The sequence below is a fragment of the Halichoerus grypus genome, chromosome 7 (genome assembly GCF_964656455.1).
Source record: "Halichoerus grypus chromosome 7, mHalGry1.hap1.1, whole genome shotgun sequence".
Classification (NCBI taxonomy): domain Eukaryota; kingdom Metazoa; phylum Chordata; class Mammalia; order Carnivora; family Phocidae; genus Halichoerus; species Halichoerus grypus.
In genome coordinates, this window is record NC_135718.1 from 52,693,268 (window position 1) to 52,720,641 (window position 27,374).

Below are 27,374 nucleotides of genomic sequence, written 5' to 3' on the forward strand. Positions count from 1 at the left end.
AATGAGGTCTACTCTGCTTCATAGATTTGATGTGAGACCCACACACAGTGGTTTGGAAAATATAGGTGCTTTAAAATACTGGTGGCCTCGTTGTTCATACAAAGTATTTTTTAACCATTGCCCTTCATGGAGTCTGAGTGTCTAGATAAATAGATTTCTTATCTAAAATAAAGAAATGTAATTCATTATTTCCTATGGAGTTGTCCAGACTTTTGAGAGAGAACCTCAATGACTCCTTCTGTTCATAAAGGTATCATTTATCTAGATGAGTGATCTCATGGATGGAATTTATTTCTTCATGTGACTAAAAGCAAAGTATGAAAGTGATGCCAAAATACTGGACTCCCGTCAAAGGTCGTAAAGCCTAAAATTTCAAATACCGTTTCTGATAACTCCCCTAACTTCTAAGCGGCTCCGAGTGAAAACAACCTGAGGAGAGCAGAGTTCCCTCAGCACCATCCCTGGGCAATCCGTAGGCATCAGACCCAGAGTGGGAACAACACTGCTGGAAGCAAAGACGCAAAAATGTCCCAGCGCTGTGGGTAGTTGCACTCACGAGCTCTGCCGGATTGGAGGACGGAGTCTGAGAGCCAAGAAGAGACCAAGGCAGAAGCTGGGGTCCCAAATCTGAAAGCCCACTTCATGCGCACTCTGACAATATCCTGACCGTTGGGACAGGTGACACGGTTAACCCACTGTCACTGGGGGCTTCCTGAACCCTCAAGACATCCTGCCTAATCTCCCTGGAGACCATGCACAGGTGACTGACTTCAGGGTGGCGCCGAGACCCGGGGACAAGCTCTTGTGTCAAGAGGCTAGCTCTGAGGGACCAAACTTATAACTGATCAATAGGTTAACAAGCTGGTTGGGGGCAGAGTCCCAATTGCTCTGCTGCTCATGCCTCCTTCAAGTGGGCCCACATCTCCCTCCTCCAGGCCTGTGGAATCCACTTTGAAGTGCTCTCACTGGCCATCCCTCAGACAGGCCCTCCCACTGCCTAACCTTTGCCCTTTCTAATTGCCCTGATCTCATCCCAACGTCCATGGCTATGTTTAAAGTCCACCTCTGGGGGAACACACTGACTGAGTGTTCCAGATAATCCCCTTTCCAGTCCTGCTTGACATCTGGCCAGCAGGCTGTGGGCCTGGACTTCCTGGGACACTGGCTGGGGTTTGAGGAAGGACCTCAGTACCTACCTGGCTTCAGGATGAAGCTGGCCACCAGCTTCTTGATCTTGTGGCTCAGCCTGGGAGGTGGCCTGGCTCAGAGTGACACGAGCCCTGAGGCTGAGGAGTCCTATTCAGACTGGGGCCTTCGGCACATCAGGGGCAGCTTTGAATCTGTCAACAGCTACTTCGATTCCTTTCTGGAGCTGCTGGGAGGGAAAAACGGAGTCTGTCAGTACCGATGCCGATACGGTGAGTGCACATGAGGTCTCCCCTGCTGGGCCTGTGGGCAGCTGGAGCGGGGTCCCAGCCTGGCAGGCTCTTCTCCCCGTCAGCCACCTCCTAAGTCGGCTTGCCAGACCCAGCAAATAAAAACATAGGACTCCCAGTGAAATTTGATTTTCAAATAAACCACCAATAATTTGTTAATATATTTGAAATATTTGGGACACACTCACGCTGACAAATTATTGCTTGTTTATCTGAAATACAAATTTCACTGAGCTGCCTGTACTTTTTCTAACAAACTTACTCCAGGGAGCCTTGTTCCCCGGGGGCCGCTTTAATGAGTTTGTTGTGAGGCCAGTTCTGAGGAACAGGAAGCAAGGGTGGGGGGGCGGGGGGAGAAGATGAGGGGTCTTTGGGAGGAGTTCCTAGGGATGAGCACTGGAGATGAGCATTCGGAGACAATTCCGCCAGCGGGTGAAACAGCCTCCTCAGCCACGCCGTGACTGTCTCCCTCATGCAGTTCACACCTTCCTTCCAGCTCTGTCAGTCTCTGACGGGCGTCGGTGTGTCCGACCCTCCCAGGAGGACAGTCCCCACTGTCACTGCCTCACTCAGCAACGGCAGGCCTGCAGGGGTAGGGAGGGCTTGCAGCCAGCCGTCTCTGCCCACCGTGGGTCGGGCCCCGAGCAGGCCTCGCACTGTCCCTCAGGCCTGATGTCCGATGTACAACTGCGAACGGGTAGGAGCCCCACGTTGCCGGAGTTGTAAAGAGGGTACCTGGGAGCCAGGGTGCACATGTAGTTGCCAAGAGGAGTCCCTGGCGTCAGGTCTCCCTTCTCTGCACCGGGGAGGGGACACGTGTAAGGGCAGCAGAAAGCGGGGCCCTGGACCTCGCAGCCGGGAGGCAGGGGTGACTTTAAATGCGGCTGAGCAGGTTTTCGAAAGATAAACAGCTTCACGTAGCATTCGTTTTATGGCTTTGTTTATCAAATATTTCATCATGAGATTGGATGAAAATGGTGAGTCAGTCTAGCCTAGCAGGAAACCATTTGAGAAATATTTTCTCCAAACACTCAGCAGATAAAGCTCAGCTTCAAGAGAGAGACTCAAAAAAGCTGCTTAATTGCTGGACTCACCCAATCAGTCCCGCTCACTCCCTTCCACCTTCGAGCCAGGGACAGCACTTCCTTACGAACCACAAGTGACTCAAAGACAATGGGTCATCCTTGCAGCACAACCAAAAGTCTCGCAGGACACACGTTTTAACCACATACAGTTATGGTGAACAAAGGAGCTGCATCTTCTCTGCGAAGATCCCATAGGGTAAAAAGCCGTCTTTGCTGGGACCCCCTGGGCCCGTCGCCCCATCTTTGTCCAAGGGGGGTCGGGCAAATGCGGAGGTGCCTTGTCACTGGACTGTGCTCACCCAGTTTGCATCCATGGTGCAGGAAGGAGGTAACGCACTTCACGTATTGAATAAATACAGGTGCCGTTTTCCTTCCTTTCCTCTAGGCAATAAGAGACTTAAGTCTGTGGTTTAGCAAATACAGAACCACAGGAATTTTTCTTAGGAAAACAAGAATCAAACCTTCTCCTTCCTTCTCTAGCAAAATAGCATTAAAAGATTTCAGCAAAATTTGGTTGTAAGCCTCTCCCTGGACAGGGTCAGCAGTCACTGGTGGGGGATGGGGGATAGTCAACAAAAACATTGCAGGAAGGCAAATAACTCCACTCACTCTGAAAACAGAGCCCATGAGGAGGGGCCTGAAAAACACGTAGGAAATACGGGGTTAAGCCTTATTACCTTTGGAACTCAGTGGAGCCGAGGACCTGGAGGCTATGGCCAAACAGTACAAAATATCTTCTCAGGTTGACCGTCAATCAAGCAATCTTTGGAACAGATAATACCTAATAATTAACTGGGTCTCTGTCCTTTCTCAGTTTGCTTTGTAATACATTTCTTGTGCATAATGCTGCTCTCTTTAAAGCAGTGGTTCTCAAACTCCCCTGTGCTTTGAATCATCTGGTGGGCTTGTTTAAAAAGACGGCTGCCCTGCCACCACCCCCTTCCCCCCCCCCCGCCGCCCCCCTGTTTCTGATTGGGTAGGGCGGTAGGTCAGGGGTGTGGCCAGAGAATTTGCATTTCTAAGAGTTCCCAGGTGATTCTGATGCTGCTGGTCCTGAGACCACACTTCTGAGGGGGAAAAAAAAATCTGCTTTGAAGGCTGCAATTTTTTGTCAGAGGAAAGAATTTAGCAACAAGTAGTCTACAAGAAAAAATTTCTATTTGATAGGTACTTAACCACTACTTAAAACCATAGTTCTCTATCTTGGCCCTGCACTTAACAAGCACCTGGGGGATTTTCAAAACTCCTGCTGCCCAAACCAATTTAATCAGAATCTCTGCGGGTTGGAAACATCAGTATTTTTAATGTTTCCCAGGTGATTAACAAGTGCAGTCAAGGTATGGAGTGCTATTTTAAGAGGTCATTCTTGGAGAACTTCAGCCCATGGGTTGTTCAGACAGGTGAACAACAACATTGTGTCAACATTGATTTCCCCACTTCTTAGATCTATAGCACTTGTTTTCTTGTCAACACACAAAATCTGTAATTGCCAAGGATCGGGCTATCAATATAATGAGATTCAGCAGGTATCAATAACAGATGTAACCCACCTGCTATCAGGGGTCTGCACTAATGTGAACAAGATTCCCTCTCCCACCCCCAGGGATTCTGATCCAGTAGGTCTGTGGTAGGACTCTGGAACGGTACAGGTGGTTCTTGAACCAGACTGAGAAATAACTAGCAATGGAAAAATCATGGGTTTGAACTGGGGGTGGGCATGCGTGAATTCCATTGCTGGTGACCTTGGGCAAGTTACCTAACTCTCTCAACCTGTGTTGACTCATTTTTTTTTTGTTTTTTTTAAGATTTTATTTATTTATTTGACAGAGAGAGACAGCAAGAGAGGGAACACAAGCAGGGGGAGTGGAAGAGGGAGAAGCAGGCTTCCCGCCGAGCAGGGAGCCCGATGCGGGGCTCAATCCCAGGACCCTGGGATCATGACCTGAGCCGAAGGCAGACGCTTAACGGCTGAGCCATCCAGGCGCCCCTGTTAACTCATGTTTATAAATAATGTTAATAACACCTACCTTACAACCTACAAGGTTGTTATACGAATTAAAGAGAATATATAGAAAGAATTAGTGCTATGTATGGAGCATGGCAGATACCAAATAAATTTTATAAACCTTATGAGAAAGATGGTCTGGTGAACAGGTTAATTATGCATTCAGATTCTTCCCGTTCTCTTTCAACATAAACTTAAAAAACACAGAAATCCCAGCGGCTGGACAACACCCTCTCAGCTTCTGGAAGAAATCATCGAATGATGATCTAAGTTTTCTGTGCCTTTATGAAGGTCTCTGGATGAGGGTATTTGGAGCAGAGTTTCTGTGTCTTGTAAATCACGATTGAAGATACTGTCCACATTCACACTTTGATAAAAGGACCTCATGATGAATTTCTTCATGGGTTTAGTTCTAGAAAAGGTATCTCTAAATATCAGTCTTCTTTTTTCAAGAGGGCTTTTATCTGTGTAAAATCTAGAGCAAAATTTTATGAACCTGTGAGTTTGTATATTTTTCCAGGGAAAGGATTCACGGCCTTCATCAGATTCTTAAGGGGATCCATAGCCTGAGAAAAGGAAACAGCCACTGGTTTAGAGGCAAAGATTGTTCTCGTGCTAGGGTGACCCCATGTCCCAGTCTGCTGGAGACCGAGGGAAGAGGCAGGGTGGGAGTGGGGATTCCTGGGATATGGACTTCCAGTACTAACACAGGGGCAGTCCCAGGCAAACCAGGACAAGTTGGTCATCCTCCCTCCTGCAGTAACTTAATCAGTTTTAGTGACTGAAATAGAGTTTATTGCTTCAGTAAAATTGTCGTAGTTCTGCTTTGTTCCCTTGGTGTGTTTCTCATGCTATATTTGAGTGTTTCTGGAAGGATATACATTTATTTTTTTTAAAGATTTATTTATTTATTTGAGAGAGAGCATGCTCACTCGAGAGCGTGCATGAGCCGGGGAGGGGGGGAGGGCGAGAGAGAGAGAAACTCAAGCAGACTCCCTGCTGAGTGTGGAGCCCAATTCAGGGCTCATCCTACCACCCTGAGATCATGACCTGAGCCGAAATCAAGAGTCAGACGCTTAACCGACTGAGCCACCCAGGTGCCCCTAGGAGGATAATACATTTCAAATGAAGTACTTTGATTCTGGATTTCTGGTGGAGCACAGCTTCTGCAGGAGCCAGCTGGGTGGGGAGAAGAGACACACCCTCCGGGGAAGACGTAACCCTTGACCTGGGTCATAAAGCCCAGAAGTTTTTACGGTGCTTTTCAGTGACAAACCTGAGAGGGAAAAAAGGTTGGGTCCAGGAGGTAGAGTGCATGCCCTGTGGCAGAACTCGGCTTTCATGGCTAACCCTCCTCCTAAATCTCCCTTGTCTTTTAAGTGTCTGATGTGTTTTATGGTGTTTCACTTTGTTCAGAAGGTTTTCATTTTCATGAGATCAAGTCTGTCAGTCTTTTTCTTTATGGCTTCTGAATGTTGTGTCTTGCTTAGAAAGCCATCCTCACATCACAATTATAACAACCTTCTGCTAGTATTTTTTGGGAAAGCAGCCATAGCTAAAATGTAATGAATGACTCTTGCTGTGTTCCAATTGAACTTTTTTATGGACACTAAAATTTGAACTTCATATAATTTTCACATGACACAAAATATTATCCTTGTTTTGACTCCCCCCCACCACCATTTAAAAATATAAAAACAATTTTTAGCTGGCAGGGTCTACAAAAACAGGCAATGGGCTTGTCTTGGCCATTGTTTGCCAACCTGTGAACTAGAGGACTAAGTGGTCATCCTCCCACTCCTGTAAATAGCCAAAACCAGAAAATAAAATTAATCTGTGGACATAGTACATTGTGGGTGCCTAGACTCGAAACATCAAACTGTAAAGACTCAATGCAACTCAAAACAACTCAAACTATCAGTTGAGGATATAGTAAATTATTTCTGCCCAGACTCAAACCATCACCCTTTTACTTAGAACTTTTCTTTCAAGCTTCATTCCTAAATGTAATTCCTACAGCTATCATTAACGAAAGAAAGAAAGAAAGAAAGAAAGAAAGAAAAAAAGAAAGAAAGAAAGAAAGAAAGAAAGAAAGAAAGAAAGAAAGAAAGAAAGAAAGAAAAAGAAAGAAAGAAAGAAATCACCATAGCAGGACAGGTAGGAAGTGTCTGGAGTTGGCATTCCATTAGCTTTCAAACTGGGATATCAGAATTTTATCTTCTGATAAAAAAAGCAGAGGGTAACCCCAGGAAACTGCACTGCGTCTGCTGCAAAACCTCTTTATCAACAAAATTATTAAAGAGATAAGTTTTATCCCAAAATTTACACATTTGTTTCTTCCCGAAAAATTTCCCCCCTAATTTCTTTTAAGTTAGTATGTGTAGGACATTTGTAAAAGAACAACCCAGGGGCACCTGGGTGGCTCAGTTCGTTGGGCGTCTGCCTTCGGCTCAGGTCGTGATCCCAGGGTCCTGGGATCGAGCCCCACATTGGGCTCCCTGCTTGGCAGTGAGTCTGTTTCTCCCTCCCCCTCTGCACCTCCACCTGCTTGTGCACTCTTTCTCTCTCTCAAATAAATAAAATGTTTAAAAAAAAATAGAACAATCCAAAGAAAAAATAAAATCACCATAATCATCTTACCTACAAGAGACAATTCACATTTAATCTATGGCATAGTGTGATTATTTTCATATGTGTAATTTGATTGCTAACATTATTTAATACATTTTACCCATTCTCTCTCTCACACACACACACACACACAAATGTGCACACACGTGCACACACACAGTAGATTAGTACCATATCAATGGTAGGTTACCTTTCTCAAGAACTTTGGAAAGTCATGTAGGGATTACTGGTGGGCTGGCAGACTCCATCAATAAGCACAGTTCCTCTCCATTACAAATAAGAAATGTTGGGTAAAAAGAAAACATTAAAAAAAATACATCCTCGAGCTAGAATGGAATAAAGGGAGACCTGTAAGTTCCAATTGAAGGGGAAGAGCAGTGCCAAAGTGGTGAGTAGGGGCCGATGCTAAAAACCTTGGAGTTTTTAGTCAGGTACATATGTAGACTCTATGGGCTAAGGAAATGGGTTTTAATATTCAGACAAAGAGGGGCACCTGTGTAGCTCAGTCAGTTAAGCATCTGCCTTTGGCTCAGGTCATGATCCCAGGGTCTTGGGATTGAGCCCCACATAGGGCTCCCTGCTCAGTGGGGGGCCTGCTTCTCCCTCTCTCTCTCTCTGCCCCTCCCCCCGCTCATGCTCTTTCTCTCTTTCGAACAAATAAATAAATAATCTTTTTAAAAAACTATTAAAAAATACTCATACAAAGAGAGGAAGAATAACTTTCACTGTAAGAATTGGGAATTTGGAACTGAACAGTCTGTATAAAGCTTAGAGCCTGAGGAGCTGCCCAGTCTGTTTATTTTATTTTATTTTATTTTTTAAAGATTTTATTTATTTATCAGAGAGACAGAGCGAGCACAAGCAGGGGGAGCAGCAGAGGCAGAGGGAGAAGTAGACTCCTTGCCGAGCAAGGAGCCCAATGTAGAACTCGATCCCAGGACCCCGTGATCATGACCTGAGCTGAAGGCAGATGCTTAACCGACTGAGCCACCCAGGCATCCCTGCCCAGTCTGTTTAAATGGATTGGAAAAGATCTATCCAATATTCCAAGAAAGTAACAGGGATGATATCCATCCCCCTGGGGCTGAGGCTTGAAGGCGGAATAAAGAACACCCACCAAAAAAAATCACTACTCCAAACATATTCTGTTCACAGGTGAGGAATTTGAACTTATACAGTTGGCCTGGTATGAGTTCCAAGCTGAAAAATTAACATAAATACTAGTGTTTATAGAACCTTAAGACTCCTGGAACCACAGCAAAGGTAATTGAGGAACCACTCTTTACTACATGACCCGGGGCCCAGCAATTCCTTTAGAAAAACAAGCCCTTCTGAAGTTGAAGTCTTACTAAACTATTATACACCACGTGGAAAAATAATCGAACTTGAGGGAGACTCAGCAGACATTAAAAAATGACTTAGCATCCCAAAGACTGGAGACCATAAAATAATATAACAAGAATATTTGAAATTATTAAGGAAATAAAAGAAGGACTAGAAAACATAATAAAAAAATAGAACTCAGTGAGAACCAACATACAGATTTAAAAGAAGAAGCAAATAGGATTCCAAGAAGTGAAAATTATAGCCATTGAAAGAAAAAACTCAGTGGATGGGTTAAATAGCAGATTAGTGAACCTAGAGAGAATTGGTGAAATGGAAAATAGATTTGATGGACTGGTCAAATTGAGTGCAGAGAGAGAAAAAAGATGGAAAATGTAAAAAAGAGGTTAAGATATATAAAGGACAGAGTTAAGAAGATTCATCATTCAGTAATATGAGGCCCAGGAGGAGAAATTAAGGAGAATGAGGAAAGGAAAACATTCAGACAGGGGCTATGTGTTCCAGAAGTGAAGGAAACCAGGCCTTCAGATCGTTCCAACCAGGAGAAGAATAGTGAAACTGAGGACGTGAAGAAATTGGAAGCCTTGTGCATTCCTTGTGGGAATTTAACATGGTGCAGCTGCTGAAGAACACAGTTGGATAATTTCCCAAAAAGTTTAGCATTGCTTTACTAAATGACCCAGCAATTCCACTCCTTAGGTGTATGTACCCAAAAGAATTGAAAACAGATATTCAAACAAATATTTGCACACCATTGTTCACAGCTGCACTCTTCACAATAGCCAAGAGATGAAAACAACCAAAATGTCCATCAATGGATGGATGAATAAACAAATTGTGGTATATCCAGAGAATGGAATAGTATTCAGCCATAAAAAGAACAAAATACTGATAGATGCTACAACACAGATGAGCCATGAAAATATTATGTTAAGTGAAAGAAGGCAGTCACAAAATGATACATATTATATGATTCCACTTATTCAAATATCCAGAAAAGGTAAATCCCTAGAGACAAAGCAGATTAGTGGTTGCCAGGGGTTGGAAGGAGAAGAGAATATGTTTAATGGGCATTTGGTCTCCTTTGGAGGGTGATGAAAATGTTTTGAAAGTAGACAGAGGCAATGGTTGCACAACATTATGAATGTACTGAATGCCCCTAAACTGTGCACTTTAAGATGGAAATGCGAATTTCACCTAAAAAAACAAAAAGAAAGAAAGTAGACAGACTTCATCAAAATTAAAAACTTTGGCTATTCAAAGAATACCATCAAGAAAGTGAAAGAAGGGACTCCTGGGTGGCTCAGTCGGTTAAGTGTCTGCCTTCAGCTCTGGTCACGATCCCAGGGTCCTGGGATTGAGTCCTACATTGGGCTTCTTGCTCAGTGGGGAGCCTGCTTCTCCCTCTCCCTCTGACTGTCGCTCCCCCTGCTCACGCTCTCTCTCTCTCCCATGCCCTCTTTCTGGCAAATAAATAAATAAATAAATAAATCCTAAAAAGAAGAAAGAAAGAAGAAAGAAAGGAAGGAAGGAAGGAAGAAAGAAAGAAAGAGAAAGAAAGAAAGAAAGAAAGAGAAAGAAAGAAAGAAAGAAAGAAAAGAAAGAAAGAAAGAAAGAGAAAGAAAGAAAGAAAGAAAGAAAGAAAGAAAGAAAGAAAGAAAAGAAAGAAAAGAAAGAAAAGAAAGAAAGAAAAAGGCAAGCCACAGAATGGGAGAAAGTATTTGGAAAGAAGACATATGAGTGACCAATAAGCACAGGAAAAGACAATCAACATAATTAGTTATTAGGGAAATGCAAATCAAAATGACCATGAGATACCACTTTACATTCATTAGGATGGCTGTAATCAAAAAGACAGATTATAGGGTGCCTGGGTGGCTCAGATGGTTAGGCGTCTGCCTTCGGCTCAGGTCGTGATCCCAGGATCCTGGGATCGAGTCCCGCATCGGGCTCTCTGCTCCTTGGGAGCCTGCTTCTCCCTCTGCCTCTCTCTCTCTCTCTCTCTGTCTCTCATGAATAAATAAATAAAATCTTAAAAAAAAAAAAACAGATTATAACAAGTGGGGGAGAGGATGTGGAGAAATTAGAACCTTTATACATTGCTGTGGAGAATGTAAAATTGTGCCATCACTTTGGAAAATAGTCTGGTAGCTCCTCAAAATGTTAAACAGAGTTAGCATATGACCCAGAAGTTTTATTCCTCTGGGGAAATGCAAACATATTGTCCACACAAAATAATGTTTGTAGTAGCATTTTTCATAATAGCCAAAAAGTGGGAAAAACCTAAATGTTCATCACACTTACTGACAATAAAAAAAATGAAATACTGATCCATGCTATAACATGGATGAACCTTGAAAACATGATGCTCAGTGAAAGAAGCAGACAGAAAAGGCCACATATTGTATGATTTCATTTATGTGAAATGTCCAGAATAGGCAAATTTATAGAGACAGAAAGTTGGTTAGTGGTTGTCTAGGGCTGATAGATAACCTCATCTTGGAAGAAACATACTTCCACTTTTGCCATATTCTCTAGGTCACATAGACCAACCCTGGGACAACACAAAAGGGCACGAACACCAAGAGACGGGGATTGCTGGGGGCCATCTTAAACCATGATCTCATATACACGTCATACTACAGAAACAAAAACCAAACAGATAGTGGCAGAGACTGCTTAGTGTCCCCTATTATCCTCCCCCTTTTCTATAGTAATAAACCCCTCCTCCTCAATTTTAAGCTGGGCTCATGGATGCCTCCATTGAAAAAAGACTTCAATTCCTAGCCCACTTTTACAACTAGGTATTGCTGTTTGATTAAGGTCTGGCCAAAGGGAAATAAGAGGAAGTGATGTGTGTACCATTCCGGAGTGTGTTTATTAAAGAGTGGGCTATGACCCACTACCTCCTTTTATCCTGCTGCTTGCAGTATGAGTGTATTGCCTGAAGCTCCATCTTGAACCATGAGAGCCAGGGTTGCATTCTAGGGCTGGTAGAGCAGAAGGCTAGAAGCAGCCTGGGTTCCAGAAAAGTGCAGATTTGCCATATGAACTTATGATCCTTAATTCTGGATTATGATATATTCTATTTTGTTTAAGCACCTGAATAATACAATATGTAGGGGATAGAATAAATATATGGTGAAAATTATAATACTCTATTGAAGGACATAAAGGAAGACCCAAGTAAATAGAAAACTGTATTATACCCACGTTTGGGAAGATAGAATATTCTAAGAAAAATCAGCTGTCTCCAGATTAATCTATAAAGACAACGTATTTTCAATAAAAATCCTGTACTGTCTCTTGTAGAATTTACTAAGTTGACTCTAAAATTCAATTGTAAGACAATAGGTCCAAGAATAGTCAAAACTATTTTTAAGGATAATAAGGAGGGAGGGCTTTAAAGCATAGACTTAGTATCTAAAAATTAAAACAGGGGAGTGCAAAGGGGACTTCAACTGTACTTGTAACATTTAATTAAACCAAAAAATATGGATAGCAAGTTTGGCTATGTTAACATTTATTATGTTTGTGTAGTGGGTACATGGGTGTTGTTTTCTCTGGCTTTTCTTCAGTTTTGAAATATTTCATAATATCAAGTAATTAAAAATGAAATACCTTGTAGGAGAAGGTGAAAGAAATGCTATGTGCCTCACTCTGAGGATTAATTCTTAGCTTATTTCCTCAGTCTTATGCTCTGTCTTGCATCTCTTAAAAACGGGCAAAGGAATATGGTGGAAGAACATGGGCTTTGGAGACATAAAACAAGAAATCTGGATTTATATGCTACTTCCCCCACTCAGTGCACGACTTAGGCAAGTCACATGCCTCTTAGTCCCATTTTCCTTAGCTGGATAACAGGAAAATACTCACTGTTACGACTGTCCTGCAAGCTTCTCTTTACCTGTGATGACTACCATTGATAACATTGACGAAGCTTCTCTCTACAGAATTGCAAGATTATAAAATAACTCAAAAGCCATGTAGCCATGTAGCAGAAACCAGATCGTTTCTGCTTAGTTCTATGATACAAAGTTTCAAATACTGCATGGTGATGTTTTCTTTGCTCTTTGATCAATAATGCTTTGCTTACATTTATGGAATCTTGCAAAATTTCCTTCAAGTTATTCTGAAAAAATTTTGAGGTACTGTTAAAGTTCTGATTTGTTAAGTGTGTGATCAGGTAATGTTCTGCTTTGTCTTACAGTGGATGAAGGAGTAAGACACCTTGAGTTTATTTTATTTTAGAGAGAGAACATGTGCGTGAGCTGGGGGAGGGGCAGAGGGAGAGGAAGAGAATCTCAAGCAGGCTCCCCACTGAGCTTGGAGCCCGACGTGGGGCTCAATCTCATGACCCTGAGAGCATGACCTGAGACTGAAATCATGAATCGGAGGCTTAACCGACTGAGCCACCCAGGTGCCCCAGGACACCTTGAGTTTTAGTTCCGTTTTGCCATGGACCTCACCTCCAAAGTCATGCACTTAAGAAACATTAGAGAAAGGCCTGTATTGTTATATACTTCCCTCTTAGGACCGCCTTTGCTGCATCCCAAAGGTTCTGAGCTGTGGTATTTACACTTTCATTTGTTTCCATGAATTTTTTAAAATTCTTCTTTAATTTCCTGGTTGACGCATTCATTCTTTAGTAGTTTGCTATTTAACCTCCATATATTTGTGTTCCTCTCTTCATCCTCACCAACATCTGTCATTTCCTGACTTGTTATTATAGTCATTCTGACTGGTGTGAGGTGGTATCTCATTGCTGTTTTGATTTGTATTTCCCTGATGACAAGTGATGTTGAGCATTTTTTCATGTATCTGTTGGCCATTTGTACGTCTTCTTTGGAGAAATGTCTGTTCATGTCTTCTGCCCATTTCTTGACTGGATTATTCGTTCTTTGGGTGTTGAGTTTGAAAAGTTCTTTATAGATTTTGGATACTAGCCCTTTATCTGATAAGACATTTGCAAATATCTTCTCCCATTCTGTCGGTTGTCTTTTACTTTTATCGACTGTTTCCTTTGCTGTGTAAAAGCTTTTTATCTTGATGAAGTCCCAACAGTTCATTTTTGCTTTTGTTTCGCTTGAAGACGTGTCTAGCATGAAGTTGCTGCGGCTGAGGTCACAGAGGTTGCTGCCTGTGTTCTCCTCTAGGATTTTGATGGATTCCTGTCTCACATTTCGGTCTTTCATCCATTTTGAGTTTATTTTTATATGGTATAAGAAAATGGTCCAGTTTCATTCTTTTACATGTGGCTGTCCAATTTTCCCAACACCATTTGTTGAAAAGACTGTCTTTTTACCATTGGATAGTCTTTCCTGCTTTGTTGAGGATTAGTTGACCATAGAGTTGAGGATCCATTTCTGGGTTCTCTATTCTGTTCCATTGATCTATGTGTCTGTTTTTGTGCCAGTACCATATTGTCTTGATGATTACAGCTTTGTAATAGAGCTGGAAGTCCAGGATTGTAAAATTGTAAATATTTATGCCCCTAACTTGGGAGCAGCCAATTGTATAAACCAATTAATAACAAAATTAAAGGAACACGTTGATAATAATACAATAATAGTAGGGGACTTTAACACCCCACTCAAGCAATGGACAGATCATCTAAGCAGAAGATCAACAGGAAACAAGGGCTTTGAATGACACACTGGACCAGATGGACTTCACAGATATATTCAGAGCATTCCATCCTAAAGCAACAGAATATACATTCTTCTTGAGTGTACATGGAACATTCTCCAGAATAGATCACATACTGGGTCACAAATCAGGTCTCAACTGGTACCAAAAGATTGGGATTATTCCCTGCATATTTTAGATCACAATGCTTTAAAACTTGAACTCTATCACACTCGACTCCCACTGTCGGTGGGAATGCAAACTGGTACAGCCACTCTGGAAAACATATGAAGGTTCCTCAAAAAGTTAAAAATAGAGCTACGCTATGAGCCAGCAATTGCAGTACTAGGTATTTATCCAAAGGATACAAACATAGTGATTCAAAGGGGCACATGCACCCCAATGTTTATAGCAGCAATGTCCACAATAGCTAAACTATGGAAAGACCCCAGATGTCCATCAACAGATGAATGGATAAAGAAGTTGTGGTATTATATATACACAATGGAATATTACTCCGCCATCAAAAAATTGAAATCTTACCATTTGCAATGAAGTGAACGGAATTAGAGGGTATTATGCTTAGTAAAGTAAGTCAGTCAGAGAAAGACAAATATCATATGATCTCACTCATATGTGGAATTTAAGAAACAGAACAGATGATCATAGGGAAAGGGAGGGGAAAATCAAATAAGACGAAATAAGAGAGGAAGACAAACCATAAGAGACTCTTAACTATAGGAAACAAACTGAGGTTGTTGGAGGTGGAGGGTAACAGGGGTGATGGGCATTAAGGAGGGCACGTGATGTACTGAGCACTGAGTGTTATAGGCAACTGATGAATCACTGAACTCTACCTCTGAGACTAATAATACACTATGTTAATTAATCGATTTTAAATAAAAGAAAAGAATAAAAAATAAAAATTAGAAAAGAAAAAATAAAAACAAAACAAAACATTAGAATCATTAGTAAATGAATGCTCATAAAATTCTTTGAGATTAGGAGAAAAATGCCAAACTAGTCTGAAGATTGTTACCCTTTTATGACATTATCATCATCATCACCATCAATTACCACCTAATTGGGATGTGAATGATGACTTTTAAAGGAAAAATTGAATATGCTTTTAGATAATTTTTATTTGATGAATGTTCCCAAATGCTTAATTTCTAAATATTTCTTTCTGCTTCTTTCCTCTCTTTCTCCTGCTAGGAAAGGCACCCATGCCCAGACCTGGCTACAAGCCTCAGGAGCCCAACGGCTGCAGCTCCTATTTCCTGGGTCTTAAGGTACCAGAAAGTGTACGTACCACCATCATTATTTTCTTAGTTGATTGGTTTTAACTAAGGCAAGTCCAAGAGTTATCCCTGATGGGAGTGATCATTTATGGAATATGGCTGAGCAGTAAAATTGCTTTAAATTGGAGGGATGCCTGGGTGGCTCAGTCGGTTAGGCATCTGCCTTTGGCTCAGGTCATGATCCGAAGGTCCTGGGATTGAGTCCCGCTCAGCAGAGAGCCTGCTTCTCCCTCTCCCTCTGCCTGCTGCTCCCCCTGCTTGTGCTCTCTCTCTCTCTCTGACAAATAAATAAATGAGATCTTTAAAAAAAATTGGATACAGAGTAAGGGAGATAATTTTCAAAGAAAGTATCTGATTTCCTTTTATCAGAGGCAGCTCTCCCTCAGATAAGACCTTATGTGGTGAACTTTAAAATCACCACTGCAAGTATCAGCCAAATCGTAGGGGATCAAACATCACTTCATATGAAATCTGACAAGTTTGACTTATTTAAATTTAGTGAGACTTTTCCCATGATGTGCTGGAGCCTTTGGCACTGACCAGCAAAGACTTTGGCAAGTGGTTGAGATCAAGCTGGTAGCATCAAACCAACTATGTTTAGAGTACTAAGACCATAGTATTCTACACATACCCACCCACATACAAGCATCCAGCCCCCACCCGCACCCCCCAATCTAACCGCTGGCTCAACATTTCTCTTCCTACTGCTGGCCGTTTCTCAAACCACTGGTCTCCCCTGAAAACAAGTAATAAACTGATTGATTTTAAGACCTCTTGGAGGCCCTTTTATCTTTTTTACTTCAGAAAAGAGATGTTATGTAAAAGGTAGGTAGAGGGATTTCACACCTAAGCTATGATTTTGAATTCTTCCTTAGTCAGGCTCAACTTCACTTTTCCACTGATTCAAAAGATTTTACTTTGTAATAGTCTTCTAAGCAGCAAAATGTTTTTTCTTCTATCAAAAATGCTGCCCACTGGGGTGCGTGGGTGGCTCAGTCGGTTAAGCGTCTGCCTTTGGCTCAGGTCATGATCCCAGGGTCCTGGGATTGCGCCCCACATCAGGCTCCCGGCTCAGCGGGGAGTCTGCTTCTCCCTCTCCCTCTGCTGCTCCTCCTGCTTATCCTCTCTCTCTCTCAAATAAATAAATAAAATCTTTAAAAACAAAATGCTGCCCACCAATGTGGCATTTTTGTGCAAATTGGGAAAATGTCCCTTTGCCTCTTCCATTTGTCAGAAATTTATCCTCATGTACTGATTGTTAGGAGAGGAAATTTGCCATTTGCTAGACATTTTTCTTTTTCTTTTTTTAACAGATTTATTTATCTGTTTGAGAGAGAGAGAGAGAGCAAGAGAGCGAGAGGAGGAGCATTAGGGAGAGGGAGAGAGAATCTAAAGCAGACTCTTGCTAAATGCAGAGCCCAACAAGGGGCTGGATCCCACGACCCTGGGATCATAACCTGCGCCAAAACCAGGAGTCAGACGCTTAACCAACTACACCACCCAGGCGCCCTGGCTAGACATTTTTCTTAATAAATATACAAATCTGTGATGTCTTGTGGGGAGGTGCCCCCTCTGATAGGATGCTTTTGCGCAATGCACGACCTGCACAACCATGGGCCCAGCCTTGTCCACAGTCATCAGTACGTGCATGGACGCAGAGGAAAGGCAATTTTTTCAAATATATATTTATATTAGAGAAATCCCCCTTTTTGGCAAATATACTCGATACCAATTTAGTAACTATGGAAGTGGTATTGAAACCTCTATGGAAATGTACAAATGGATGGAAATGAAGATGGACACATTAATGCTTCAGCAAGGCTTGACTTGTGAACAATTTTTTCTCTTCCTCGTTCTTGAAACCTCCCCCTCCCCATCACTGTTTTTCTGTAGAGCCCTTTGTTCTAGGAACTCAGTATGAATGTCGATGCTTAGTACCAAGACGTGGATGGCCGGCACCAGCGCTTGAGGACATACGGGGCACAGCTCGTAGCACGAACCAGATTCCTCTTGAAACTGCCCCGATCCTGTATTTTCCTATAAAACCTTTCAGCCTCTTACCCCAGGACAGGCGTGTGATCTCGGAGGCGTTAGCCGGCTGCAGCCCCCTTTGCCTGGCAAAGGAATAAACCATGTCCCTTCTTTATCCCCAAACTCTGTCTTCACGTTACATATTTTGGGAGGGGTCAGTTTTCAACAACAGTAGGCACTCTATTTCGGGAATGATGCCATTTTGTTTGTTGGTACAAGTATTGTTTAGAACTAGTTCAAGAATTTCCAATTTAGTTGACTTGAACGATAGCAACTATACTCATCAAATTTTCAGTTACCTCTGCTGTGATGTATGTTTAGTTGTAGGGATGAGGTACAAGTAAATGGAAGGAATCAGATGATAGGAATCTGCCCAGAAATGCAGGGCCCAGGCTGTAACCTTGTCTAATGAGTCACATTACCTCTTAATGTAACAATGTGTTTTCTTTCCTTTTTCTCAGAAGGGCATTTTAAACTATCAATGTCCATATTCTGCTTTAGGTGTCCTTGGAGTAAAAGTTCAAATAAGGGACCACTTAAGGAGACCCAAGTGAAAAGGATCTATAATAGCTGATTAATCAATCAATCCCTACCTATACTGTGAAACCAGATTTCCACAGTCTCCCCTTGGGTCCAAGTCTATGAACAGAAGAACCGCAAAAGATTCTAAGATGCTCTACCTATGTCTCGACGCCCCTGTTCCAGACTATTTCACAGACCACAGAACGATCACTCTCTGTAGTCATTCATTCCATCATGTCCCTGCCTTGCTCCAGAGTTTTTATCAATTCTTACCGGTTACTTTGCAAGTCAGGGCCATCCACTGACTTGCCTTTCTCTCTAATTAAAAAGTAATAAAGAAACAAACAAATACATCCCTGCTAAGCCCTTGAAAGACTAAACAAACTGACTTGCTCACATATGATTTGCTCATATCTCCTTTCTTTACCTGCTACACCCTAAGTCTACCCTCATCACTAATAAGCCTCTCCAAAAAAACCCATGTAGAGTTATCAAACTCTAGATGTGGCATTCTATGAACCTCGTTACTCAGTTTATGCCACAACATTTGCAACTGTTTATAGGATGCTTAATACATGTCTGTGTGTGTGTGTCAGATCTCGCCGTTGACTGCAGTCAGCCTGCGGTCGGGAACCACGCCTTCTAGAGCCCACCCTGCTCCCTGACACGTAACACACCTTTAAAACAGTGCTGTGTGGGATGGGTCCCTGATAAATGCTGGTGAACTCTTGATGAACTGAGGCTTAATTCTTCATACTTCTGAGCTTTCAGATCCTTGGCTCAAGCAAAATCTCACATAGCATAGGTTTTAGTTGGATTTGGAAGTCCTGCAGCTCTGCCTTCTTCACTAACCTTCTGATCTCTATTCTCATGACTATAGTGGCCTGAGAATTTGAAAATTACTACCTCTAAAAGAAAAAGAGAAAATGGGCTATTCAGAGTTCATAAACTAATAACTGAACCATGATTGAAACTTAACATCCCGTGACTGTCAACCAGATGTGTTCTCCCGAGAGGCTGGTGTTTTGGAATTGATTTGAATGTATAACGGGAATTTGAGGACTGGCTAGTTCATAACAAGGAGGGCAAGGTTGCCTAAGGTCCTTAGTCTAAACGTGGCATTTTCTTCCTTCACTTTTCCCCAGATGGACTTGGGCATTCCAGCAATGACCAAGTGCTGCAACCAGCTGGACGTCTGTTATGATACTTGCGGTGCCAATAAGTATCGTTGTGACGCAAAATTCCGATGGTGTCTCCACTCTATCTGTTCTGACCTGAAGCGGAGTCTGGGCTTTGTCTCCAACGTGGAAGGTAGGTATCTTAAGGGCATCTGCTGGTGAGCAGGGAGTTCTGTTCCTGTTTTCATACAGAAATGTATCCAGAGCCCCTTTATGCAAAGGGACCATTAGAGCTCACTGAACTTTCTTTCTAGAACACTGTGACAAACATAAGAAGGGTGAAGGAAGATTCTGGGCATTCCTTTACTAAAGTTCTTGCTGTCCTGCCCAGGAGCTGCTGGCCACACTCCTGATGGACAGGCCACACCAAAGCCTTCCCAGAGATCTAAAAATCTGTCCTTTAAGACCGGAGAAAGAGTCGCCCAACTGGCTTTGGTTATGCATTCCACTATTAAATAATTTTCCGTATCAGGAGTTATTCTGTATGGGACCACTTGGTTTGGTGTAAGCCCTTTTTTCCTTATTTTGTTCTCAGTTTGGCAAAGAATTTTTAAAAATCTATCTTTTTTGTATAAAGCTCTCTGTATACTTGAGGATAATTATTTTTAAACAACTGCTTAGCCACCCAGTTTCTAGCGCTGATTGTGTAATTTCTTTTCCCTAATTCACCTTAGGAAAAGCTTTAATCCTTTAGTTTCCAAAGCCAGAACATTACATCCAGGTATTAGCATTATATATCTTTAGATGGCAAAGTTTGACATTTAAGCTTATAAGGAGCTGGCCTCATGCCACTAGAATGTCAGCAGTAGAAAGAATCTTGGACTGTTTTCATAGATCGATGTCTAGGGTGTAGTCCTAAAGGGAATGTGTGAAGGCTTGAAAATATGAATAATTAATTAGGCCCCGTAAAAGGGAGTATTACACTATCTGAACCTACAAAAGGTGAATAAGTACCTGCTGCTAATCTAGGGTCAGGTCAAGTTACTTCCTCTAAGCAACGTTCTATTGATTCTTTCTTCTAAATATCTCTTTGATATACCACTTGCCTGATTACTGCAAGTTAATCAAATCTCTGGGTCCCATCCAATCTATTTTTCCCCAGAGGGACCAGATATATTTTTGCACCACATGAATCCAGTCATTTCCACCCTCTGTCCTTCAACTGGTTCCTCTTCCTTGGGATTAAATCCAAACTCTTTAGTATGATATACGTAGCCCTTTCTCATCCATTACCCTACCTCTCCAGCAGCATCATGCATATTTCTGATTTCTCTCCTGACTTCTGCCATTCCAAACTCCTTGGGTTGACGGACCATATCCTTCTGCCTCTATAGTTCCCTCTGCTTGGAATATTCTGATCATTTTTGTTGTTGTTGTTAAATAGATTTATTGAGATATAATTCACATACTATACAATTGCACAATTTAAATGCTTTTAAAATATGTTCAGAGAACTATGCAGTCAGCCCCACAATCAATTTTAGGACATTTTCAACACTCCAAAAGGAAATCCCATAGCCACAAGCAAGCCCACTCCACCTTTCCCCTACCCGGCCCTTGACAGCCATAAATCTTTCTACCTCTATTGATTTGCCTATTCTGGACATTTCATATAAATGGAATCATAAAATATGTGGTCTTCTGTGACCGGCTTCTTTAACTCAGCAAGGTTCATCCATGGGGTAGCATGTATCAGTATTTCATTCCTTTTTATTGCTAAACTATATTCCATTATATGGATATAATGTATTTTCTTTATTCACCAAATGAAGGACATTTGGGTTGTTTCCACCTTTTGTCTATTATGAACAATTCTGGTATGAACATTGATGTATGGGTTTTTGTGGAGACATATTTTTTCATTTCTCTTGAGTATATATCTAGGAGGGGAATTCTGGGTTATAATGGTAATTTTATGACAAACTGTTTTCCAAAACAGCTGTACTATTTTACATTCCCCCCAGCAATGTATTAAAGTTCCAATTTCTCTACATCCTTACCAACCCTTGTTATTATCAGTTTTTTTTAAAGTTTATTTACTTAAGCAATCTCCACACCCAACATGGGGCTCGAACTCATGGCCCCAAGATCAAGAATCACATGCTCTTCCAATGAGCCAGTCAAGTGCCCCTCTGTCTTTTTTAATTATAGACCCCAGTGAGTGTGAAATTGTATCTCATTGTGGTTTTGATTTGCATTTCCCTGATTGCTTATGATGAGCATCTTTTTATGTGCTTATTGGCCATTAAATATCTGCTTTGGAGAAATGTCTATTTGGATCCTTTGCCTCTTTTTAAATTGGGTTACTTGTCTTTTTATTATTGAGTTGTAAGCTTTCTTTATATATTCTGGACACACATCCCTTATCGAATATAGATTTCACTAATATTTTCTCCCACTTTGTGGTTTTTTTTTACTTTTTTGATGAAATTACTTGTAATGCATAAGTTTTACATTTTGATTAAGTCCAATTTATCTATTTTTTTCTTTTGTTGCTTATACTTTTGGTGTCATATGTAAGAAGGCTTTGCTTAACCCAAGGTCACAAAGATTTGCTCTTCTAAGAGTTTCTTCTTCTAAAAGTTTTGTTTTAGCTTATACATTTAGGTTTATGATCTACTTTTAGTTAATTTTTACATATGGTGTAAGAAAGAGGTGCAACTTCATTCTTCTGTATGTGTATGTACAGATGTTCCTGCATATTGCTGAAAGACTCTTCTTCCTCACATTTAATTGTTTTTGCACCCTTATCAAAAATCAATTGAATATAAATGCAGTGTTTATTTCTCTACTTTCAATTCTATTCCATTGATCTCTGCCTGTGCCACACTGTCTTTATTACTGTGGTTTTGTGGTAAACGTTGAAATCAGGAAGTGTCCTTCAACTTTGTCCTTCTTTTTCCAAGAATGTTTTGGATATTCTGGATGCTTTGCATTTCCATATGAATTTTAGGTTCAGCTTGTCGATTTCTGAAAGAAATGGCAGTTGGAATTTTGATAGGGCTTTTGTTAAATCTGTAGATCAATTTGAGGCATATTACCATCCTAACAAAACTATGTTTTCTGATCAATGAACATGAATTCTCCATTTATTTAGATTTTCTTTAATTTCTTTCAACAATGTTTTATAGTTTTCAGAACACAAGTCTTACACTTCTTTTGTTTAATATATTCATAAGTATTAATTTATTCATTTTGTTATTATTGTAAATAAAATTTTCTTAATTTTATTTCATTAATAATGTACAGAAATATATATATGTATATGTATGTTGTATAAATATGTATACATATATATACAACTGATTTTGCATATTGATCTATTATCCTGCAACCTTGCTCAACTCACTTATTAATTTTAATAGATTTTAGTGGATTCCTTAGGTTTTTCTATACACAAGATAATGCCATCTACATATCATCTTCCTTTCCAATTTGGATGCCTTTTACGTATTCCTCTTGCCAGTTGTCCTGTCTAGAACTTCCAGTACAATATTGACTAGAAGTGGGGAGAGCAATGTAGAGAGCAAATAAACAAATGGTACCAAACAACCAAAGGGCCAAAGAAGAAATCAAAAGAGAAATAAAAAAAAATATTGAGGGGCACCTGAGTGGCTCAGTCAGTTAAGTGTCCAACTCTTTTTTTTTTTTTTAAGATTTATTTATTTTTACTTTAGAGAGAGAGAGAAAGAGTGTGTGGGGGAGGGCCAGAGGGAGAGGGAGAGAGAGAATCCCAAGCAGACTCCCTGCCTTTCACAGAGCCTGAGGTGGGGCTTGATCTTGATCCTGAGATCATGACCTGAGGCAAAATCAAGAGTTGGACACTTAATTGACTGAGCCACCCAGGCACCCCAGCATCTGTCTCTTGATTTTGGCTAGGTCATGATCTCAGGGTCATGAGATTGAGCCCTTCATCGGGTTCTGCACTTAGCGGAGAGTCTGCTTGAGATTCTTTCCCTCTGCCCCTCCCCCTGCTCTCTCTCTCTAAAACAATAAATCTTTTTAAAAAATATTGAGATGAATGAAAATACAACATACCTAAACTTATGAGATGCAGCAAAAACAGTTCTAAGAGGGAAATTCACAGCCATAAATGCCTATATCAAGAAAAAAAAGAAAGATCTTGAACAAACTCTAGCTGTACACCTCAAGGAATTAGAAAAAGAAAAGCAATGGAGCCCAAAGTTAGTAGAAGAAAGGGAATAACAAAGATCAGAACAGAAATAAATGAAATGAAGACTAAAATAACAATAGAAAAGATAAATGAAAGTAGGAGCTGTTTTTTTAAAAGATGAACAAAATAGGCAAACCTGTAGCTAGACTCACTAAGAAAAAAAGAGAACTCAAATAAATAAAATCAGAAATGGAAGATGAGACATTTCAACTGATACCACAGAAATACAAAGGATCACAAGAGACTACTATGAATAATTATATGCTAACAAATTGGACAACGGAGGAGAAATGGGTAAATCCTAGAAACACACAACCTACCAAGACTGAATAATGAAAAAGTAGAATCTGAATAGACTGATCATTAGTAAGGTGATCGAGTTAGCAATCAAAAAATCTCCCAACAAATGAACAAGATGGACTTTTAAAGTGGCTTCAACATTTAAAGAATTAATCATCCATATAAATGGCTTCAACATTTAAAAAAATTAATACCAATCCTTCTCAAACTCTTCCAAAAAATAGAAGAGGAGGGAACACTTCCAAACTCACTCTATGAGGCCAGCATTACCCTCATACCCAAACTAGACAAGGACACCACAAGAAAAGAAAATTAGAGGTCAATATCCCTGATGAACATAGATGCAAAAATCTTCAACAGAATTTTAGCAGACCTAACTCAAAAATACATTAAAAGGATTGTACATCATAATCAAGTGGGATTTATTCAAGGGATGTAAGAATGGTTCAACTTCAGCGAACCAGACAATGTGATACACCACATTAACAAAATGAAGGATAAATATCATATAGTCATCTCAATAGATGCAGAAAAAGCATTTAATGAAATTCAATATCGATTTGTGATAAAAAAAAAAAACTCTCAACACAATAGGTAGAGGGGAACATATCTCAACATAAGAAAGGCCATACATGACAAGCCCACAGCTAACATCATGCTTAATGGAGAAAAGCTGAAAGCTTTCCCTCTATGATCAGGAATAAGACAAGAACACCCACTTTCACAACTTTTATTTAATATAGTATTGGAAGTATTCTAGCCAGAGCAATTAGGCAAAAAGAAGAAATAAAAGACATCGAAATTGAAATGGAAGGGGGGGAAATCGGTGGGAGAGACGAACCATGAGAGACTGTGGACTCTGAGAAACAAACTGAGGGTTCTAGAGGGGAGGAGCATGGGGGGATGGGTTAGCCTGGTGATGGGTATTAAAGAGGGCACATACTGAATGGAGCACTGGGTGTTATACACAAACAATGAATCATGGAACACTACATCAAAAACTAATGATGTAATGTATGGTGATTAACATAACATAATAAAATTTAAAAAAATTTTAAATAAAAAAATGGAAGATGTAAAACTATTGCTATTTGCAGATGACATGATATCATATATGTAAAACCCTAAAAACTCCACCAAAAAAACTGTTAGAACTAATAAATTCAGTAAAGTCACAGGATACAAGATTAATATACAAAAATCAGTTTTGTTTCTATACACTAATAATGAATTATCAGAGAGAAAAATTTTAAAAATTTTCATTTACAATTGCATTGAAAGAATAAAATACCCAGGAATAAATTTAACCAAGGAGGTGAAAGACCTGTGCATTGAAAACTATAAGACATTGATGGAAGAATTGAGGATGACACAAATAAATGGAAAGATATTCTGTGATCACAGATTAAAAGACTTAATATTCTTAAAATGTGCATACTACCCAAAACAATCTACAGATTCAATGTAATCTCTATCAAAATTCTAATGGAAGGTGTTCTGAGATGCCTTCCCTAATAACTCTTACCCCCAGAGGGATAGAGAGTCTTTCTGTGGGTTCCCATACAACCTTGATTTCACTTCCATCATGGTGTAGTTTACCTATCCATCCTGTCTACCTCTTTGTCCAAACTGTGAGTACTTGGGTAGGGGTCACTTTGGTCTTTGTATCCCTGATGCCTAAGAGAATTATTGACCAACACACATGGTTTTTTAATGAGTGAATTGTTATTCATCCCACACTTGAACAGAGAAAGCTATAGGAAACAGAGTTATCTGAGGGAATATTCTGCAAAAATGGTAGAGTTTCCATGGAGTGAGCATAGTGGTATGGGAGATTCTAATTGCTAAACATGATTTTGACCTGGAGGCCCATAAAAGAAGGGTACCCCAAAGTATATTCTGCTTTATTAGATGGGATGGAAGCTTACAAAAAAGCTTCTCTTAAATGTATGTTTTTCTTTTTAATTCTGCATTTGGATTACTGCCTTTACTTTCCTCCAGATGTCATGTTATCCTTGGAATTACATTGCTTCTTAAAATTACTCAAACTACCTGAGGTAGTCTTGTATGTTAACCTTTTATTTCTCTTCATCTTTTTCAAGTAGCCTGTGATTCTCTGGCTGATACTGTGTTCAATACTGTATGGACCTTGGGCTGCCGACCTTTTATGAATAGCCAGCGGGCAGCCTGCATCTGTGTGGAAGAGGAGAAGGCAGAGTTATGAGAAAGAGGTGATCCCTTCCTGGTTTTGAGTGACGCCATGGCTGTCAGTCTCTGAGATGGTAGTGTGGCAGAATGAGCAATCTCATCCTTGCTTCCAGAAGTTTGGATACCACAAAGCAAGAGAAAGAAAGCCTTGTTCTACAGCTGAGAAGTGAGTCCCATCCTTTGAGGAGAATTGGAAAGAAGCCATGAAGTGATTTGAAGACTACTCTTCATTTGACAATGGTCTCCCCAACCAAGACACATTTGCCTGGCAATTCAGTTATTAGTTTAAAGACTAAAATAAAGACTAAAATACTGGGATTCCTGGACTTGGTAATTATATTCATAAATGAAGTTTTGCAGAGTCCAACCATGTGAGAGGCAAGGACTTTCCTCTGGTCCAGCATCTCACATTTAATAAAGTGTACTTTTTAGAAAAGAGATGAATGAATTCCATTATCACCAATGTGCTTCCATTTCACTTAGAAGAGAACAGAACCCTTCCTGGTAAGTTCCACCAATGATAACCATCATTCCCACTGGTGCTGGAGAGATGAGAACAGGTGGGCAAAGTCAGAGACTTACCTGGTTAAGGCCAATGAAGGTGAGGTCAGATGGAGTTAGGTCTCTGAGGTTCAATTCTTTCCTCAATGAACTATTCCTGTTGATATTCCCAATTCCTAAGTGGTGTTAGTGTCATGTTAAGATCTGAGAAGCATGTGGTAAAAAATTGCCACTGAAGATAGCTATGAAAAGTCCCTGAAATCTGAGGGGACGCAAATGGTCAATCCCTAAACTATGGTTCTCAACCCTGACTGCAGATTAGAATCACCAGAGGAGCATTAAAAAACAAAGAATCTCTGGGGGTGGTATCTACCTATTGGTGTTTTATAAATGCTCCCCACCTGATTCTGATGCACTGGGAAGGCTGAGGTCCACTAAGGTCAGGGATTGGAAAATGAAGCTCAAATCAGGCCTGACATCTGCTTCTGTGAAGTTTAACTGGACCACAACCGTGTTCTCATTTGTTTATGGCCATTCCTGTGCTACAACCTCAGAGCTGAATAGTTGTGACAGACTGGCCAGAAAGCCTAAAATGTTTACCATTTGGCCCTTGACAGAAAAAGTTGGCCAATTGCTGACCTAGGTCATTCTGTCTTTTTCCTTCCTTTTGTTAATTTTCCTGGTTCTGTTAAGAATTGTTGATGATAGCCATTTCTAAGAAGAACAAGAAGAAAAACTGTTTCCTGATCTTATGTAAAGCCATAAAATTAATTGGCATACTAAGAAACTGGATTTAATTGCATATAAAATTCATCCCTGTGGTTTATATTTATTTCAATAAAATTTATTAAGCATCTACCTAAAAAATAGACTATGGTATAATTTTACACCTTTTTCTATTGCCTTATCAGTCTGAGGGCATAGAATGCCAAATAACAGGGCATATGGTACCAAATTTTAATTTTGTCTACAGTTCAGTCATTGAACCTCTTAAATGCATGTTAATACATTCTTAAAAGATTTATTTATT

The 27,374-nt window shown here is 40.5% G+C and overlaps 1 protein-coding gene and 1 long non-coding RNA gene across 3 annotated transcripts in view; one reads left to right on the forward strand and one right to left on the reverse strand.

Annotated features, from left to right (window-relative positions):
* LOC144382565 (uncharacterized) overlaps nt 1-1,238 on the reverse strand; it is an 85,636-nt gene extending 84,398 nt beyond the window's left edge. The window contains exon 1 of the long non-coding RNA XR_013449736.1: nt 1,197-1,238. This is a non-coding gene — a long non-coding RNA (uncharacterized LOC144382565). The remainder of the gene's footprint in view (nt 1-1,196) is intronic.
* Nucleotides 1,075-27,198, forward strand: PLA2G12B (phospholipase A2 group XIIB). Of its 2 annotated transcripts, none has more exons than XM_036114130.2 (4): nt 1,075-1,418; nt 15,345-15,433; nt 19,129-19,294; nt 25,738-27,198. In XM_036114130.2, exons 1-4 carry the CDS (start codon nt 1,208-1,210, stop codon nt 25,857-25,859), a joined length of 588 nt encoding a protein of 195 aa, XP_035970023.1. In that variant the 5' UTR covers nt 1,075-1,207; the 3' UTR covers nt 25,860-27,198. The 2 variants fall into 2 exon arrangements, with proteins under 2 accessions (XP_035970023.1, XP_035970024.1); XM_036114131.2 differs by having other exon boundaries at nt 25,741-27,198.
* The last annotated feature ends 176 nt before the right edge of the window (nt 27,199-27,374 follow it).